The 17,383-nt window shown below is 37.7% G+C and overlaps 1 protein-coding gene across 1 annotated transcript in view; it reads right to left on the reverse strand.

Moving 5' to 3' along the window:
• DNAH5 (dynein axonemal heavy chain 5) overlaps window positions 1-17,383 on the reverse strand; it is a 328,461-nt gene that overhangs the window by 46,760 nt on the left and 264,318 nt on the right. Inside the window, exons 65-68 of the mRNA XM_063664667.1 lie at window positions 16,821-17,003; window positions 2,936-3,179; window positions 1,493-1,607; window positions 809-999 (exon numbers count right to left, since the gene is read on the reverse strand). Of these exons, the coding sequence (XP_063520737.1) occupies window positions 809-999; window positions 1,493-1,607; window positions 2,936-3,179; window positions 16,821-17,003 (733 nt within the window). The remainder of the gene's footprint in view (window positions 1-808; window positions 1,000-1,492; window positions 1,608-2,935; window positions 3,180-16,820; window positions 17,004-17,383) is intronic.

Genomic DNA, 17,383 nt, shown 5'->3' on the forward strand with positions numbered 1-17,383 from the left:
GTTTATTAGCCACCCAGTCTATAGTAATTTCTTATAGCATTGAGAACTAACACACACAGTTACTTCAAATATTTTTTTCAAGACATTCAAGAATGTGATAGTGAATTTATGTTTTCCAGCCTTCCGCTGGGCTGTTTCGTTTGAATGGCCCAGGGGACATGGCTGTGAGCAATGCTTCAGTAGATGCAGAATAAATCATCCACAGGATGAGCTACACGGGGTCCTCATCCGCTTCACTCATCACCCGGTCACACCAGCCGCACTCCACACAGGCCCTGACCTGATGCCATCCCTTCTGCTTCAGCCCTCTTCCCCTAAATGTTCCCACGGCCAGCACCTCCTGCTCTTTCAGGTCTTTGCCCACCTACCGATCTCTTAGGAATGCCACCCCATTAAATATCCCATGGAATACCCCACTTAAAACTTGAAGCTTCTCCCACTTCACATGCCCTGTAACTTCCCATCCCTCTCATCCTGCTCTGTTTTCCATAGGACTTACCATCTTCCCACTCACTAGAAAATTCATGTATTATTTTATTATTTTTTTCTGTACCCTCCCTAAATCTATATATGCTTTTCAAGGGTTTTGTTCACTGACATGCCCCAAATACCTATTCCATGCCCAGGTATACAGTAGGTCCTCAATAGATAGTTATCACTCAAGAAAAGAACAAATAAAATATCTCATCTAAATGCAGTCTTATATAATGCAAGGAAATTGTTATAACCAAAAAATGTACTGCAAAGGGCTTTCACAATAACTCCTCCATCTGCACCTGTGCGCTATAGTCTCCATTCTTATACTGACCTTTAATAAGAGTGAGAAACTCTTCATGCTTGACTCGGTTCCTCTGGATGTCAATCTTTAGGGTAAGCAACAAGGTGAACAGGAATTTGTGCTCCTCGTACAGCCCTCGGGCAGCATACTTATAAACCTCGTAGGTCATGTGCTCGATGATATTAGCAATCCTCTTGCTTGTAATCGGGCTCTTGACAGACCTGGTGAAGAGAACATTTAAATCAGGCTTATCCCACTGCCTTTTTCAATTGTCTGTAAAAACAATTGTCTTTAATGGAAAATAAGTAACTTTAGAGGAAGAATTATTTTTACACATCAAGAGAAAGCCTCCTAAATCTAAAATAACAAGCATTCTCTCAACATGAAATAACATAACAGAATCCTGAATGTTGTCTAAATCAATTCTACCTGCAGGGCATCATCACTCACAACGATATCTTGGGAATTTTCTTGTTTAACAGAAATATACGAAGCCAAATGAATCAAATCAATGGATAAATAGTTGGTAAAGTTTTCTCTGGGTATAAAATGGCAAATCAGAATGATTTGTTAACACATTGGTAATTATGCGGATCTGAGATTTAAAAAAGAAAAAGACTCTTACTAACAAAGGAGAAGGAAGTTATAAATGTAATGTCATCATTTTAGTGCACAGATATAGAATTCAGCTTGGCTTCCCGAGTACAGACATACCTGGCTAAGGAAAGGTCAAATAAGCCCAGAAACTGGCGAAGCGAAGTCTGATACATCTCATTAACCAAGCGCATCTCAGTAATGAGGAAGTAGAGGATGCTGCCCCGTGTAGCCACTGGAAGACAAAGAGCAAGGTTGCATGTGCTACGAGAGAGGAAAATTAATGATCCATGCAAAGAGATCAGCCTAAACTCTAAATGAAAACAACAACTTTTATTTTTATATCTTATCAGTGGCTGCCTACCAGATACGGGATACAAAGCAATACTCATTTATTAATATATTTATTTATTATTTACAACATTTTGTAAGTAATCAACTATTTGTATTTATTAAATGGTACTTCTCATTTTAGAATCTCTAGACTCCTCGTAAAAATATTTTACTATTTTTACTGCAGGTAGAAAAGACAACCAAAGAAATTTCAAAGGTTGTGTGTTTAACACCCAGCAAGCGAGGTAGCCATTAGGGACCTCATCCTTAAGTTCCAGGGAGAAGCCATGCCTAACCTGGGCTTCAAGTCCGCAAAACAAGCCATTGCAAAGATGATGTTTCTGCCTCTCTAACAATAAATGACACTTTAATTATTATTATCATTATTTTGATACGGAGTTTCACTCTTGTCCCCCAGGCTGGAGTGCAGTGGCGTGATCTCGGCTCACTGCAACCTCCGCCTCCTGGGTTCAAGAGATTCTCCTGCCTCAGCCTCCTGAGTAGCTGGGATTACAGGCGCCCACCACCATGCTTGGCTAATTTTTTTTTCTTTTGTACTTTTAGTAGAGACAGAGTTTCACCATGTTATCCAGGCTGGTCTCACCATGTTGACCAGGCTTGTCTCAAACTCCTGACCTCAGGTGATCTGCCCACCTCGGCCTCCCAAAGTGCTGGGATTATAGGCGTGAGCAACTGTGCCCGGCTGATTATTTGTTAAGAGGAATAATAAAATACTAAAAGATAGCCAATCCAACTGAATTATTTAGCAGGTTTCTCTTGTACAAGGCCAATTTGCAAATTGGTGGCTGAGGATAAAAATCTCCCAAGAGACCACAGAACTACCTTCCTAATACAAAAACTATAAACAAAATTCCAACATAGTGTTACCAAACGATAAATAACTGGTGCACTAATTGCTCAGATTTCACTAATTTGTAGTCATCAGATTTTTTAAAATTCTCCTTCTTTACTTTCTAACATCAAAATAAGTTCATGAGAACCTTAAAGGATTTACCAACTAACATGAATGACAAGTACCCAGAAAATTTATACTATTATAAAAAATGTTTGACCCCCATTTTACTGAATATTTCCCAACAGAAATTCCACAAAATACCTCCACTTTGCATAATCATTTGTATAACTCCCTCACATCCTTCCATTTCTCTAATTCTCATTCCTCTCTCATTTCATTTTCCTGTGACATTTGTCTTTCATTACCAAACTCACCAGGTCTGTATTCCTCCCGGGCTGAGTTAATTTGAACTTCTGTCTCAGCAGAAATTTCTAGCTTCTGTGTCACCTCCTCGGCTGTCCTTTTTGTGTTACTCAGCACGACAATGAGACTCTCATCTTCTACCAGGGACCCCTGGGTACTTGTCAGGCGGTAAAGCAAGTTATCTTCTAATTCCTTCATCCTTCTTTTGTTTGCAGTTACATCTTCCATCAGATGAGTTCTTTCTTTCTCCAATTCCTATTAATTTGCATAAATATATTTTCTACCTCAATTAACAACTCTTGTTGAGTATTCCTTAAGACATTAACCTACATGGCTGCTTTGAAGCTCCCATACTGTATTTATCATAATCAACTGCAGGAAATATGGACATCAAAAAAGAAGGGCCGGGCGCAGTGGCTCACACCTGTAATCCCAGCACTTTGGGAGGCAGAGGCAGGTGGATCATTTGAAGTAGAAAGTTCGAGACCAGCCTGGCCAACGTGGTAAAACCCCATCTCTACTAAAATACAAAAAAAAAAAAAATAGCTGGGCGTGGTGACACATACCTGTAGTCCCAGCACTTTAGGAGGTGGAGGCGGGCGGATCATTTGAGGTCAGGAGTTTGAGACCAGCCTGGCCAACATGGTGAAACCCTGTATCTACTAAAAAATTAGCTGGGCATGGTGGCTCATGCCTGTAGTCCCAGCTGGTCGGGAAGCTGAAGCAGGAGAATCCCTTGAGCCAGGGAGGCGGAGGTTGCAGTGAGTCGAGATCATGCAACTGCACTCCAGCCTGGATGACAGAGTGAGACTCTATCTAACATAAAATAAAATAAAAAATAAAATGTTAAAAAAAAGGAGGAGAAGCAGTAACAGAGGAAGGAAGAATAGGTGCCAAGCAACATGAAACCTGCAAAAAATACTACCAGCATCCCTTTAATCACCCATTTATTTTCTAAAGTCAAATCAGTTTCAAGTGATTGCTGTGATTATATTTAATATTATACATATAATCTTCTTTTGAAGGGGAAATATATTTGAAGACAAAGATATACATCTCTGATTAAATAGGTTTACTTCTGTCTACTTTCTTAAGAGAGTTTCATTATTGTTTAAATGTGGTTATTTCAAACTTGCTAATTGAAAAAGTATCCAAGTCTGTGAAAAACTACTCTCTGAAATCTTAGGCAAGCAACTGAGCTGCAACTGTGGGCACATTTAAATTGAAAAGTCTTCTTGGCCTGCTGTTCTCTCCAAGAGCAGAAAAGTTTTGCATCTTTTTTGAGGAAGCTTTGTAGACAGCTGGGAGAGTGAAGCCTTGGAAGACTCTTATCCTTATTGGCCATTTCTTCCTCTTGGCAGCTTGGAGAGGGAGAGATAGAGGAAGAGAAGGAAAGAAAAGATGGAGCTGGTGGCAAGGGTGGGAGAAGGAGAAATACGTGTGACACCGAGCAAGCCACAGGAAGAGGAAGCTCAGAGGCAGGGAAACAAAAGAGAAATATGCTTCTGGCACCAAGTCAAATTGTACATGGATATCAACTTGCTATATGAGAGACTCTATCTGTGACGCTAAAGAAAATAATCAAAAATGGAAAGAACAAGAAAATGATATTTACAAATTTAAAATGAAACTTATATATTAGAGAGTTTATTTGAAGAGCTTCCTGGATATGGAGTCCATTGACAATTCACCTACATTTAACTGCATTTATAATGTACAATTCATTATAAGTAAAATACGGGGAAACTAGGGTTAAGTGCAGGTGACAAACTGCAAAATCACAGGAGCTTTACCTGTGATTTTGACATTGTGTTTGACAGTTCTGATTGGACTCACGGCAGCTACCTGAACGTATGGTACCAAGCTCACATCTCTAGACCGGCTTCAGAAATGTACATTCTCAACTGGGTACTCTGGACATGACTCAGTAGGTGAAATGGTTTTGCTCTGTGCCCCTACTCAAATCTCACCTTGAATTGTAAACCCCACGATCCCCATGTGTCAAGGGTGGCACCAGGTAAAGGTAATGGGGTCATGAGGGCAGTTTCCCCCATGCTGTTCTCGTAAGAGTGAGTGAATTCTCACAAGATCTGATGGTTTTATCAGCGTCTGGCACTTCCCCTGCTTGCACTCACTCTGTCTTGCCACACTGTGAAGAAGGTGCCTGCTTCTCCTTTGCCTTCGGCCATGATTGTAAGTTTCCTGAGGCCTCCCCAGCCATGCAGAACTGTGAGTCAATTAAACCTCTTTCCTTTATAAATTACCCAGTCTCGGGTATTTCTTCATAGCAGTGAGAGAATGGACTAATACAGAAGGTTTTATAGATTCTACTCCCTATTAAGAGAGCCAGAAATCTAAAGTGATGCAGTGATGAATCATATGAAACCATATAAAACATAATGGACTACTCACTGATTACATGATTAATTACACAATTTACCTTTGTTATGATCCAGTATGCACACAGACATGGAGGGAAAGGAGAGGCCAGACCTAGCCCAAACCATCACTGTTAACCATTACACAAGTTCTTCCCTTTAGTGGCTCTTACAATTATTCATTTTTAGTATTTAGTTTACGCTTACGAGAAACTTATCCCCATACTACTCCACGAATTACATCTTGTTTTAAACACTATTGCTATGCTGATAACTCCCAAGTTTATATCTCAGCTTCAGATCATACCTCCTTTCAACATCTCTACTTGGACATCTAAGAGACGTCTCCTACTTAGCACCATCAGCGAAACTAAACGTCTGATCCTCCCTTCAAACATGCTCAAGCTCACCCTTCCACAGCCCAGCAAATGGCAACACTATTCTTCTAGATGTTCTGGCCAAAACCTTTGAACCCTGCTTGGTCACTTTCTTCTCCTCAAATTCAACAACAAATTCATTGGCAAGTTCTATCATCTCCACTTCAAAATGAGATTCAGAATCTAATCATCTCTCACTCCCTCCACTATCACCACCCTGGTTTAAACTATCATCGTCACCTCCCCTCTAAATTAGGAGGTCTAAACAGGTCTCCTTACCCCCAGCCTTACCCCCTGGTCTACTCCCAGCCCGGCAATCAGAATGATGCTACTAAAACATACCCTCCTCTCTCAAAACCCTCCAGTGGCCAATCTTTCCACTCAGAGTGAAAGGCAAAGACCTTACCAAGGCCTATAAGGCTCTACCAAGCTGCCCCCTCCTTCATTACTGCTGGGGCCTCATTTCCTACTTTTCTGCCCTTTTTCACTTTGCTCCAGCCACATTTGCTATTTCCTACATCAGTGGTTTTCAAATTTCAGTGCATTAGGATCACCTGGAAGGCTTGTGCTGTAGGCCTGGAACAGCATCTAGGAATTTGCACTTCTAATCCCATGTGATGTGAAGCTGCTATTCCAGGAAACACGCTTTGAGACTCACTGTCTTAAACACACGAGGAACTATCTTGCCTCAGGGTCTCTGCATTGGCTGCAGCTCTGTCAAGTCTGTTCTTCTTCCAAATAACTCACTCTCTTCCCCTATTCAAGTCTTCCTCAAATGTCACATTCTCAGTGAGCCCCACTGTGACCATCCTCTTTAAAATACCAGCCCACCAGCTAGTATTTTATTTATATGTTATGCTCCAGGGATAGTTTGGTCTGTTAGTCTATTTTGTTCGTTGATAAATTCCCCAATTAGTGAAACAAAGTCTGGTACATAGTAGGCACTCAATTAATACTGCAGATTGAATGATTAAATGTTGCATCTGTTTTCAAATTGATAAACTGAAACACACAGTGAACTGGAAAATCTAGTCTTTGTGCCAGAAATGCAGATGTGGAAATGCTCACTCTCTGAAAATCGTGACGTTAAAAATAAAGGATGTATTAGCAAAACTGCATGAAGGCAAACAGCAAAGACCACTGGCCTCTGCTTTATGTTTCAGCCAGTTAATCACCATTGATTGAATGGTTATAGTTAGTAAGACCCCACCAGACTCTCAACTCATGCTCTGAGCACAGTGAATCAAGTCTGGGGACATTCGAGGAAAGGAAGAATTCCCTCTTTAAGCAAAATAAAAGTTCAGGATTTGTGTCAATTCTTAATTCTTTAAGATGTAGCAACTCAAGCAAAACTTGCTCTTATCATCTTTGTTTCCATCTGTTATCTGGTTACAGATGAAAGCTCCCTTAGTGGTTATTTCAATTCATTGATTCACTAGATGAGAATTTCAAATTTCAGAAAATGTAGAAATTAGTACAAACAAGTGACATTTAATGGCTGCTATAAAATTCATTTCCATAAGCAGTTATAATAAAAGCCCTCACATTATGGTTGTACTAGGAAATAAAAGTGATAATGAAAATTCAAACAATTTTTATTGCCATATTTATAAATTTCACACACTATCACTATCATTTCTGAGTTCCTAAGGGTGAGCATTTAAAGGTCTTCACCTGAAGACAGGTAAGGGAAGAAAAGTAAAGCAGTAGAAAGAGTGATGGTTTTGACATCAGGAAAACATATGTTTGAACTGTAGCTCTCAAAACCCATCAGCTACATGACATTTGCCATGTTTTAAAACTCTGAAAGCCTCAGTATTTTCATCCACAAAATGTATGTAAAAACTGCTCATAGGATTATGGTGAAGATATCACCAGTAATGCAGCTAAGGTAGTGGCTAGATTATGATAACTGCTCAAAATGTCTCTTGCCTTCCATCTTCTCCCTTGATTCATTTCTGGCCAAATTTTCAGAAGCACGATAATGCTTACTGTAAAAATAAGTAGTTTGAAAAATCAAGTTGAAATGTGGCACAAAGTAAATGATAAATGATATTTCAAATTTCACATATTATCATAAAAGTGCAAAATAAAGTAGCTGAAAAGGGATAAGAAAGGAGAACTTAGAATGCTAAGGACGAATACTTTTGTTTCAACTGGGAATGAGAGCATAGACTATCAAACTCAAAAGCAGAACCAAGTCTTATCAATTCTTGCTGCACAGAAACCTTTACCTTTCTGCCCATTTTTTCAATCACATAACCACTGCCCTACTTGAGAATTTACTTGTCATTCATGGACTCCTCTAACAAAACTGGTTTTCCTGCTGACCCTTTTCCATTCACAGTCACTCAGGAGATCTCCCTTACCTATTTTGAAAGGTCCAAAATTCTCAATATAGTTGGCAAAACCTGTCACAATCTAGTTTTCTAATCTTATTTCTACTTGAGAACTATGAATTGGGGTTAAAACCATGCCTCCATGTTGCTTATGAAACAAATATTAATAAAATAAACATAGTAATGATGTATACAATGAGTGGCAAACCATTCAATTCTTGTACATTTTTTCAATAGTAACTATTTTTCAAATAGTAACTAAAAAGATTGAACATTATTGAGATGGCTGTAGTCAATTTAATACAATTGTTAACAAATTTGTCGATTAAAGTAATTGCCTATATACCCCAAAGGATTAAAATAAAGCTAAGAAGTACATTTCCCCAAAGTTTGAAACAGATGAAAATAAAACATACTAAGTAAATAATATAATTTAAGGTACTATTTGGAATCCCAAAAGCAATCTGTATATTAAATAGAAACAAGTGGCCAAATACTTGGGCACTAGAAAGTTATTGGCAAAAGAAAGGTTATCTGAGAAAAAAAAATAGAACAACTGTTGCTTGGTTTTTGTTCAAGGTTAAAAGATTGAAAACCTACTTAGGGATATGGTTATAGGCATATTTTCATTTATATGGCTGATTTAAACATTTGTATTAAACGATTACTTTCATTCCACCAATTCATAAGAAGACAAGACATTTTCAGATTAATATGATGAGGCAAAATTAATCAAAATAATTTTATCCATAAGTCTATTTCTCACCAAAGGTATTATCTCTTAGAGGCAGACAGATATATTGATAGGTAGGTAGGTAGGTAGGTAGGTAGGTAGGTAGGTAGATAGATAGACAGACAGACAGACAGACAGACAGATAGATAGATAGATAGATAAAAGAGTAAAGATGTGTGATAAGTGTTCTATATATATTCTAAGGCTACAATGTAAAATTCTTATATAAACTGTGATATATTCCAAAGGGAATTTTAAAAGTAAGAAATAGATCAAAGATCTAAAAGTAAGACCTGAAACTATAAAGCTACTAGAAGAAAACACAGACGAAATGCTTCAAGACACTGGTCTGGGAAAAGATTCTATGAATAACACCTCAAAAGCACAGGCAACAAAAGCCAAAATAAACAAATGGGGTTATATCAAAAAGCTTCTGCACAGCAAAGGAAACAATCAACAGAGTGAAAAGATAACTTACAAAATGGAAGCAAATAGTTACAAACTATTTATCTAAAAGGGGATTAATATCCAGAACATACAAGGAACTCAAACATCTCAACAGAAAAAAAATTGATTAAAAAACAGGCAAATTATCTGAACAGACATGTCTCAAAACACATAAAAATGGCCAAGAAATATATGAAAAAATTCTCAACATCATTAATGGTTGGGGAAATACAAATCAAAACCAAAATGACATATCATCTCACCCCAGCTGGGTTGGCTATTATCAAAAAGTCAAAAAAATAACAAATACTGATGAAGATGCAGAGAAAAGGGAACTGTTAAACACTGTGTGTAGGAACGTAAACTAGTACAACCACTATGGAGAACAGTATGAAAGTTCCTCAAAAAAGTACACACACAGATACACACATTGAAACAAATAGAACTACCACATGATCCATCAATCCCACTACTGGGCATTTACTCAAAGGAAAGGAAATCAGTGTATCGAAGACATGTCTGCATCCGCATGTTTACCGCAGCACTATCCACAATTGACAAGATATGGAATTAACCTAGGTGCCCAACAAGAGATGAATGGATGAGGAAAATGTGGTATACATACACAATGGAATACTATTCAGCAATAAAAAAGAATAAAATCCTGTCATTCACAGCACCATGGATGGAACTGGAGGTCATTATGCTAAGTGAAATAAGCTAGGAACAGAAAGTAAAACACTACATATTCTCACTCACATATGAAGCTAAAAAAAAAATGTTTATCTCATAGAAGTGAAAAGTAGAACAGAGGATACTAGAGGCTAGGAAGGGTGGGGGAAAGGGTGAGAGAGGGAGAGATTTGTCAAGATACAAAATTACAGCTAGATAGGACAAACAAGTTATAGTGTTTTATAGCATTATAGGATGACTGTACTTAATGATTATAATATATTATATAATTTCAAATAGTTTGAAGGAGAATATTGAATGTTCCCAACATAGAGAAATAATCAATGTTTGAGATGATGGATACGCTAATTACCCCAATCTGATGACTATACATTGTATTATGGAAATATCACTATGTACCCCATAAACATGCACAATTACTATATGTCAATTAAAAATAAAATAAAAATTTACACATACAGGATGGTTTGGTAAAATTTCGTGAACATAGCATTTGTTAATTAAATGATTTTTTACTGTAAGTAGCTTAACAAAGAAGCAAATGAAAACTAAACTTATTTGTGTACTTAAACTGCATTTATAACCAAAGTTTTGAAATCAGTAAAAGACAAATGGCAGCCAGAGTTCTCATTCTTAAAGGTATCACTCAGGCTCCATTACCAAATATTATTTCTCTTTTGTACTTTACACTAGTAATTAAAATAGAAAGATTAAACAAGAGAACTCAGAAAGAGATTTCTTTTTCCTTCACCACCAGTGAGCTGGTGAAAACGATGTCTGTTTAATGTCCTTCTTAAATTACTTCCCATGTCAGTTTCACCAAGTTCAGGTACTTGCACCTCAAAAGGAAATCACACACCTGTTTGCTCATCCAGAATTCTGAACAATGATGATCCCCGAGGCCTTGTATTGTGTGACCAGTAGGAGCTGTTGATCAACACTGGCATTTTTCTCCCAATGGAACATAGATTTTTTTTAATTTCTATTTTATTCTCTATGATCAAAGTGAGAGTGAGTCTAAGATATTTGGTTTCTATAAAGGCAGGTTGTTGTAGGCCTACTGGTTTCCTGCCTGTTCAAAATGGTCTAGATACATCACCTTCTGGTAATAACAGCAGAATGTCCAAATCTACTCACAGGTACATCAGATAAACAATTGGATATAGGCTTGATGTGAATTTGAACAGCACATGCATTTAAAATGACTGTTTTGAAGCACACAGAAAATATAACTCTGTTAAAATTCATGCTTCCTTGCATTCATACGCTCTAAGGTTTCCACGTGTTTCTGAAGCAAACAAATCTAGCAGATGTACAACTGAGCATTCATGAGACCCGATTATGTGTGATAATAAGGTCCCTCATTGCCTCTGTATCCCTAGGACACAGAACAGCTGATAAATTTTTGGAGTCAAAGATCTGTATTTCCCTTGCATGATCAATTACTGTTCAGAGCCTCCTTTCACAAGAAGAATCAACAAACCTATGAAGTCATGACTCATCCCCACTGAAGAGATTCAGCGTTTGTTTCAGCCCCACATTCCTCAGATGGTTTCCAACATCAACTTCCTATTCTGTTTGGGATATCCTATCCCTTCCTGTGTATAATCTTCCTAGCGTCAACAGCTCTCCTTAAATCAATAAAATTTCAAATTGATATTTTATATTTATAATCACCCAAGAAGTGAGATTATAGTCAAAGAGACTGCATTGTCACTCAAGTCAAAAGAATAATTTGGACTTTATTTTTTTTATGATTTCACTTATTTTTTACTTTATTTTCCATTACTTTAAAAAAGATTGAATCTTAATACAATTAACATAATTACTTCTTTGACTTATAAGACAACATAAAAATAGTTTTCATATAACATCAATATTACTGAAAAAACTTAATTTAAAGTTTAAAATATCTTATTTCTTTTTATTCTTAGAACACTTTTACTAAGGAAATCAGTCAAACTTCTCTGTTAAAAAGCCACTGAGAGCAATTCTTTCTGTGTGTAACGATGTTTGCGGTTTGGAGAAGCTCTTACTAGGAGAATGCTGTGGAGAGAGAGGATGGGTTGAGACAGCTTCCTGGGAGGAGACCTGTGCTCAGTCTCTAATCATGTTCACCTAGAATTCAGAAGCTTCAGGTTGCTGCTTCTATTAACAGGTGAACTCAAATCTATTTGTTAGGTTACTAAATCTGTGGAATTACAGAAGGCCCTGAGTTTATTATACCTAAGGGTGATATCTGACTGCCTGAAAGAGGGAGGACAGACCAACACACGGTTTGCAACTGTGCACTGCAGATCCCTAGGCACCTGGGCTGTTAGTAAGAGGAGTTAGAATTTCCACAGGCCTATGAAGCATTATATCTTGGGTGAATAACTAATATGTATCAGTATATTTATGGGGTATTGACTCTTAAACCCTCTTATTTTAAAATTAAGATTTACAACAGGTAGGATATGAAATACGGGAGGCAATTAATATTAACAGCAAATATTTGATTCAGGTAGAGTTTCTCCCAACTGAGAGAAAAGATTGGCAGGCAATACGCCCATGACTCTGTTAAGCAAACAGGCTTGATCCATTTTCTTGTATCCTCAGCTCATTTTTTTTCTATAAAATATCAATAATTGTCCTTTGAATAAATTTCTAGCAGAAACAACTTGAGAAAGTTTAAAACTATGTACTATCCTTGTTTTTCTTAATATATATTTTTATTATACTTTAAGTTCTAGGGTACATGTGCACAACGTGCAGGTTTGTTACATATGTATACATGTGCCATGTTGGTGTGCTGCACCCATTAACTCGTCATTTAGCATTAGGTATATCTCCTAATGCTGTCCCTCCTCACTCCCCCACCCCACAACAGGCCCTGGTGTGTGATGTTCCCCTTCCTGTGTCCAAGTGTTCTCATTGTTCAATTCCCACCTATGAGTGAGAACATGCAGTGTTTGGTTTTTTGTCCTTGTGATAGTTTGCTGAGAATGATGGTTTCCAGCTTCATCCATGTCTCTACAAAGGACATGAACTCATCCTTTTTTATGGCTGCATAGTATTCCATGGTGTATATGTGCCACATTTTCTTAATCCAGTCTATCGTTGTTGGACATTTTGGTTGGTTCCAAGTCTTTGCTATTGTGAATAGTGCCGCAATAAACATATGTGTGCATGTGTCTTTATAGCAGCATGATTTATAATCCTTTGGGTATATACCCAGTAATGGGATGGTTGGGTCAAATGGTATTTCTAGTTCTAGATCCCTGAGGAATCGCCACACTGACTTCCACAATGGTTGAAGTAGTTTACAGTCCCACCAACAGTGTAAAAGTGTTCCTATTTCTCCACATCCTCTCCAGCACTTGTTGTTTCCTGACTTTTTAATGATCGTCATTCTAACTGGTGTGAGATGGTATCTCACTGTGGTTTTGATTTGCATTTCTCTGATGGCCAGTGATGATGAGCATTTTTTCATGTGTTTTTTGGCTGCATAAATGTCTTCTTTTGAGAAGTGTCTGTTCATATCCTTTGCCCACTTTTTGATGGGGTTGTTTGTTTTTTTCTTGTAAATTTGTTTGAGTTCATTGTAGATTCTGGATATTAGCCCTTTGTCAGATGAGTTGCGAAAATTTTCTCCCATTTTGTAGGTTGCCTGTGCACTCTGATGGTAGTTTCTTTTGCTGTGCAGAAGCTCTTTAGTTTAATTAGATCCCATTTGTCAATTTTGGCTTTTGTTGCCATTGCCTTTGGTGTTTTAGACATGAAGTCCTTGCCCATGCCTATGTCCTGAATGGTATTGCCTAGGTTTTCTTCTAGGGTTTTTATGGTTTTAGGTCTAACATGTAAGTCTTTAACCCACCTTGAATTAATTTTTGTATAAGGTGTAAGGAAGGGATCCAGTTTCAGCTTTCTACATATGGCTAGCCAGTTTTCCCAGCACCATTTTTTAAATAGGGAATCCTTTTCCCATTTCTTGTTTTTGTCAGGTTTGTCAAAGATCAGATAGTTGTAGATGTGTGGTATTATTTCTGAGGGCTCTGTTCTGTTCCATTGGTCTGTATCTATGTTTTGGTACCAGTACCATGCTGTTTTGGTTACTGTAGCCTTGTAGTATGTTTGAAGTCAGGTAGCATGATGCCTCCAGCTTTGTTCTTTTGGCTTAGGATTGTCTTGGCAATGTGGGCTCTTTTTTGGTTCCATATGAACTTTAAAGTAGTTTTTTCCAATTCTGTGAAGAAAGTCATTGGTAGCTTGATGGGGATGGCATTGAATCTATAAATTACCTTGGGCAGTATGGCCATTTTCATGATATTGATTCTTCCTATCCATGAGCATGGAATGTTCTTCCATTTGTTTGTATCCTCTTTTATTTCCTTGAGCAGTGGTTTGTAGTTCGCCTTGAAAAGGTCCTTCACATCCCCTGTAAGTTGGATTCCTAGGTATTTTATTCTCTTTGAAGCAATTGTGAATGGGAGTTCACTCATGATTTGGCTCTCTGTTTGTCTGTTATTGGTGTATAAGAATGCTTGTGATTTTTGCACATTGATTTTGTATCCTGAGACTTTGCTGAAGTTGCTTATCAGCTTAAGGAGATTTTGGGCTGAGACGATGGGGTTTTCTAGATATACAATCATGTCCCTGCAAATAGGGACAATTTGACTTCCTCTTTTCCTAATTGAATACCCTTTATTTCTTTCTCCTGCTTGATTGCCCTGGCCAGAACTGACATATCTGTGTTCATAAGGCACAGACATAAGACTCTTTTCAATTGAGTAACTAGACTGTAGGAAATGACCCCAAAGCAGCAGGGATCAACTCAGACCCATTTGCATCACCCAGACTGAGAAGGTCCAGCAGTGTTAGCAGATTCAGGAATATGCTGGGAAGTGAAGAAGCTGCAAAAGTAAAAGCCCCTTAGAATAAGCATACTGCTGAAAATCCATCAAAATTAAGCCTAGCAGCTCGCTTCTTCTATCACAAGACCTCATTTTGGGAACAAAATAAATAAAGGTTAGGCGTTATAATGCTGTTCACATTATAAAAGAAAACGAGTGTCTGTTATTATGAAAGAAAAAAATGAGTGTCACATTATCTGGCTGATCATTTTGTAAGAATTATTTACTGTGAGCCCAGAACAGATTCTGATAATGAGATAATATTAAAGGAGTAATTTTCTCAAGACACTCAATTTTCCTAAGAAGTAAGAAAAAGCCTGGTCCTGCATCCATACTGGCTTTTCAGGGCTGCTCCAAGTGCTTTCAAATGAGCTTAACAAGCTCCTTATTTCATCTTAAACCTCTGCTTTAGGAATTAAGGCCCAGTGATGGGTTTATTTTTGTTTTTGTTGTTGCTGTTGCTGTTGTTGTGTTTTGCTGCAATCCAAGTCTGTCAGATCAAATTATTTGTTCCAAGGAGACTGTATTCATTCAGTTGAATATAAGAAAACCAAGGACAAGAATATTATTCAAACTGCCATCAGGGCCCCTTATCTCTATGAAGCCAAGTCTACACGTGGAAGGAGAGTCTCAAATACCAGTGACAGAGGTGGCCCAAAAGACCCTCAGGAACTTCCACTTGCTCAAGGTCACATGCTATTACTCAAGAATCCCAGTCTCGCCTGAAGTAATTATATGACAATGCTAAATTTCCTCCACCACCTCTACTGAGATTTAACTCGGGACTCAAAAACTAAGCAAGTACATGTTTTGAAGGCTGTCATTACCACAACAGCAACTCAGTGGCAGGAACCAGAATCAGTATCTGCCATTCTGAGATCACTCAACCATGCGAATATATGAAGCTGGATTAAATGCTCCTAATGCAGCTTCCAATTTTATGACTCTGTGATTCATGTGCTATAAATTAACAATAATGTTCAGGAAAAGGGAAGGGAGAGAGAAGGGGAGGAAGTGGAGGAGAAAGAGATAGACATGTGGTAGGGCTCAGAAGGGCAAGCACCGTACAACACACAGAAAAGGTAAAGATAAGGGGAGGGACAGACCCCAAAGACTTTGCTGACTGTATTAACATAAATAATCTTCAGGTCAGCATAGAAGGTGCCGTAAAGTTAACTAAATTCCTCAATATTATTAAACCCAGGAGCAAATCAATAGCAATGTTAAGAGTTCATGCAGTTTCACCATAACGTTCCCATTAAAATCTTCCACGTTTCTTTGCTGAAGCCTCACATACTCCCTAAAGAAAATGTTCATTCAAAAGAAGGAAGTTTACAAATGTGTGGCCATTTTTCATTGAGAATTAAGTTATTCATGCTCAATAGAAGTACTGAAGGCAGAAGTAAAGAAGTAAAACAGAAGTAAAGAAGGCAGAAATGGAGTTATGTTTCATTAGCATAGTTAAGTCAGTAGCCTTCAAAAGTTACAGAGTGAAACTCAGGTGGCACAAACTTCTGTCTTCTCACATCAGATCCCATCAGGACATACTACAGGGCTCTCTTAGATGAAAAATGAGAACGGACAATGTTGTTTGTTATGAGTACAAAGTTCTAATTTTATATTCTAAAAGCATAATAATGAATCAAATGAAAGAAAAACCTAGATGTGTACTAGAAAAGTAAAAGTCAACAGATGAGTAGAATTCATAATAGAACACACTTTTCAGAAAAATCAAGTAATTTAAGAACAGAGCAATGATGCTGAAAATGAGACTGATTCCTCGTAGTTTCATCATCAGTCTGTATAAAGGCAATCAATGACATACGTAATTTATGAGACATTTGTGAAATATATGGGTAGATGATTGGTTAATAATTTCCTTTAGGAAAAAAAGAAAACACTTGGAGATTAATGGAAAAAACACAGGGAATAAAAGGAGAGAAACTCAGTCCTATTACAACTGTCATTATCTTATTTTTGTCAATGAAATATGACATTAAAGCAATGCAGAATGGGAGGGAGCCACACTTCACTCACCTGCTTCTCTGTGAGAATGACCCTCCCCAGTAACTGATCTTCTAGACCTTTCATGGTGACAGTGAAATCAATGATGGAGGTACGGGCACTTATCTCAGGGGTGTAGGCTGGGTTAGGCAATTTGGTGGTAATGTAGAGTCTAAAGCCATCCAACACATCTACTTCCTTGTCACCAACTTTCACCTTTTTTATAAAAAGAAATTTAAAAGTAATAAAATAGAGATATACCTTACTGTGTCTTTTCTGTATCAGATCAAGTATGTTTTAAATAATTACATAATTGGAGGTCATTTGTATACTAAAAAAGAAATGGTCATGAGGCGTCTGCACAGCTTCAGACAACTAGGATGAAAGAAAGGAAGCAAAGAAGGATGGGAGGAAGAAACATATATATACACACACATATATAATGGACTGAAAATAGAATTTAACACCAAAATTGTTGTGATCACATTGCAGGAGTGAGATGGATCCCTTACCCAAAATTCAGTTCGCAGGTTGAGACTGATGCTGCTACACATGCACCAAAAGAGTATAAAAAGGTTTATTACTCACATGATAAG

This window comes from Pongo pygmaeus, chromosome 4, assembly GCF_028885625.2.
Source record: "Pongo pygmaeus isolate AG05252 chromosome 4, NHGRI_mPonPyg2-v2.0_pri, whole genome shotgun sequence".
NCBI lineage: Eukaryota > Metazoa > Chordata > Mammalia > Primates > Hominidae > Pongo > Pongo pygmaeus.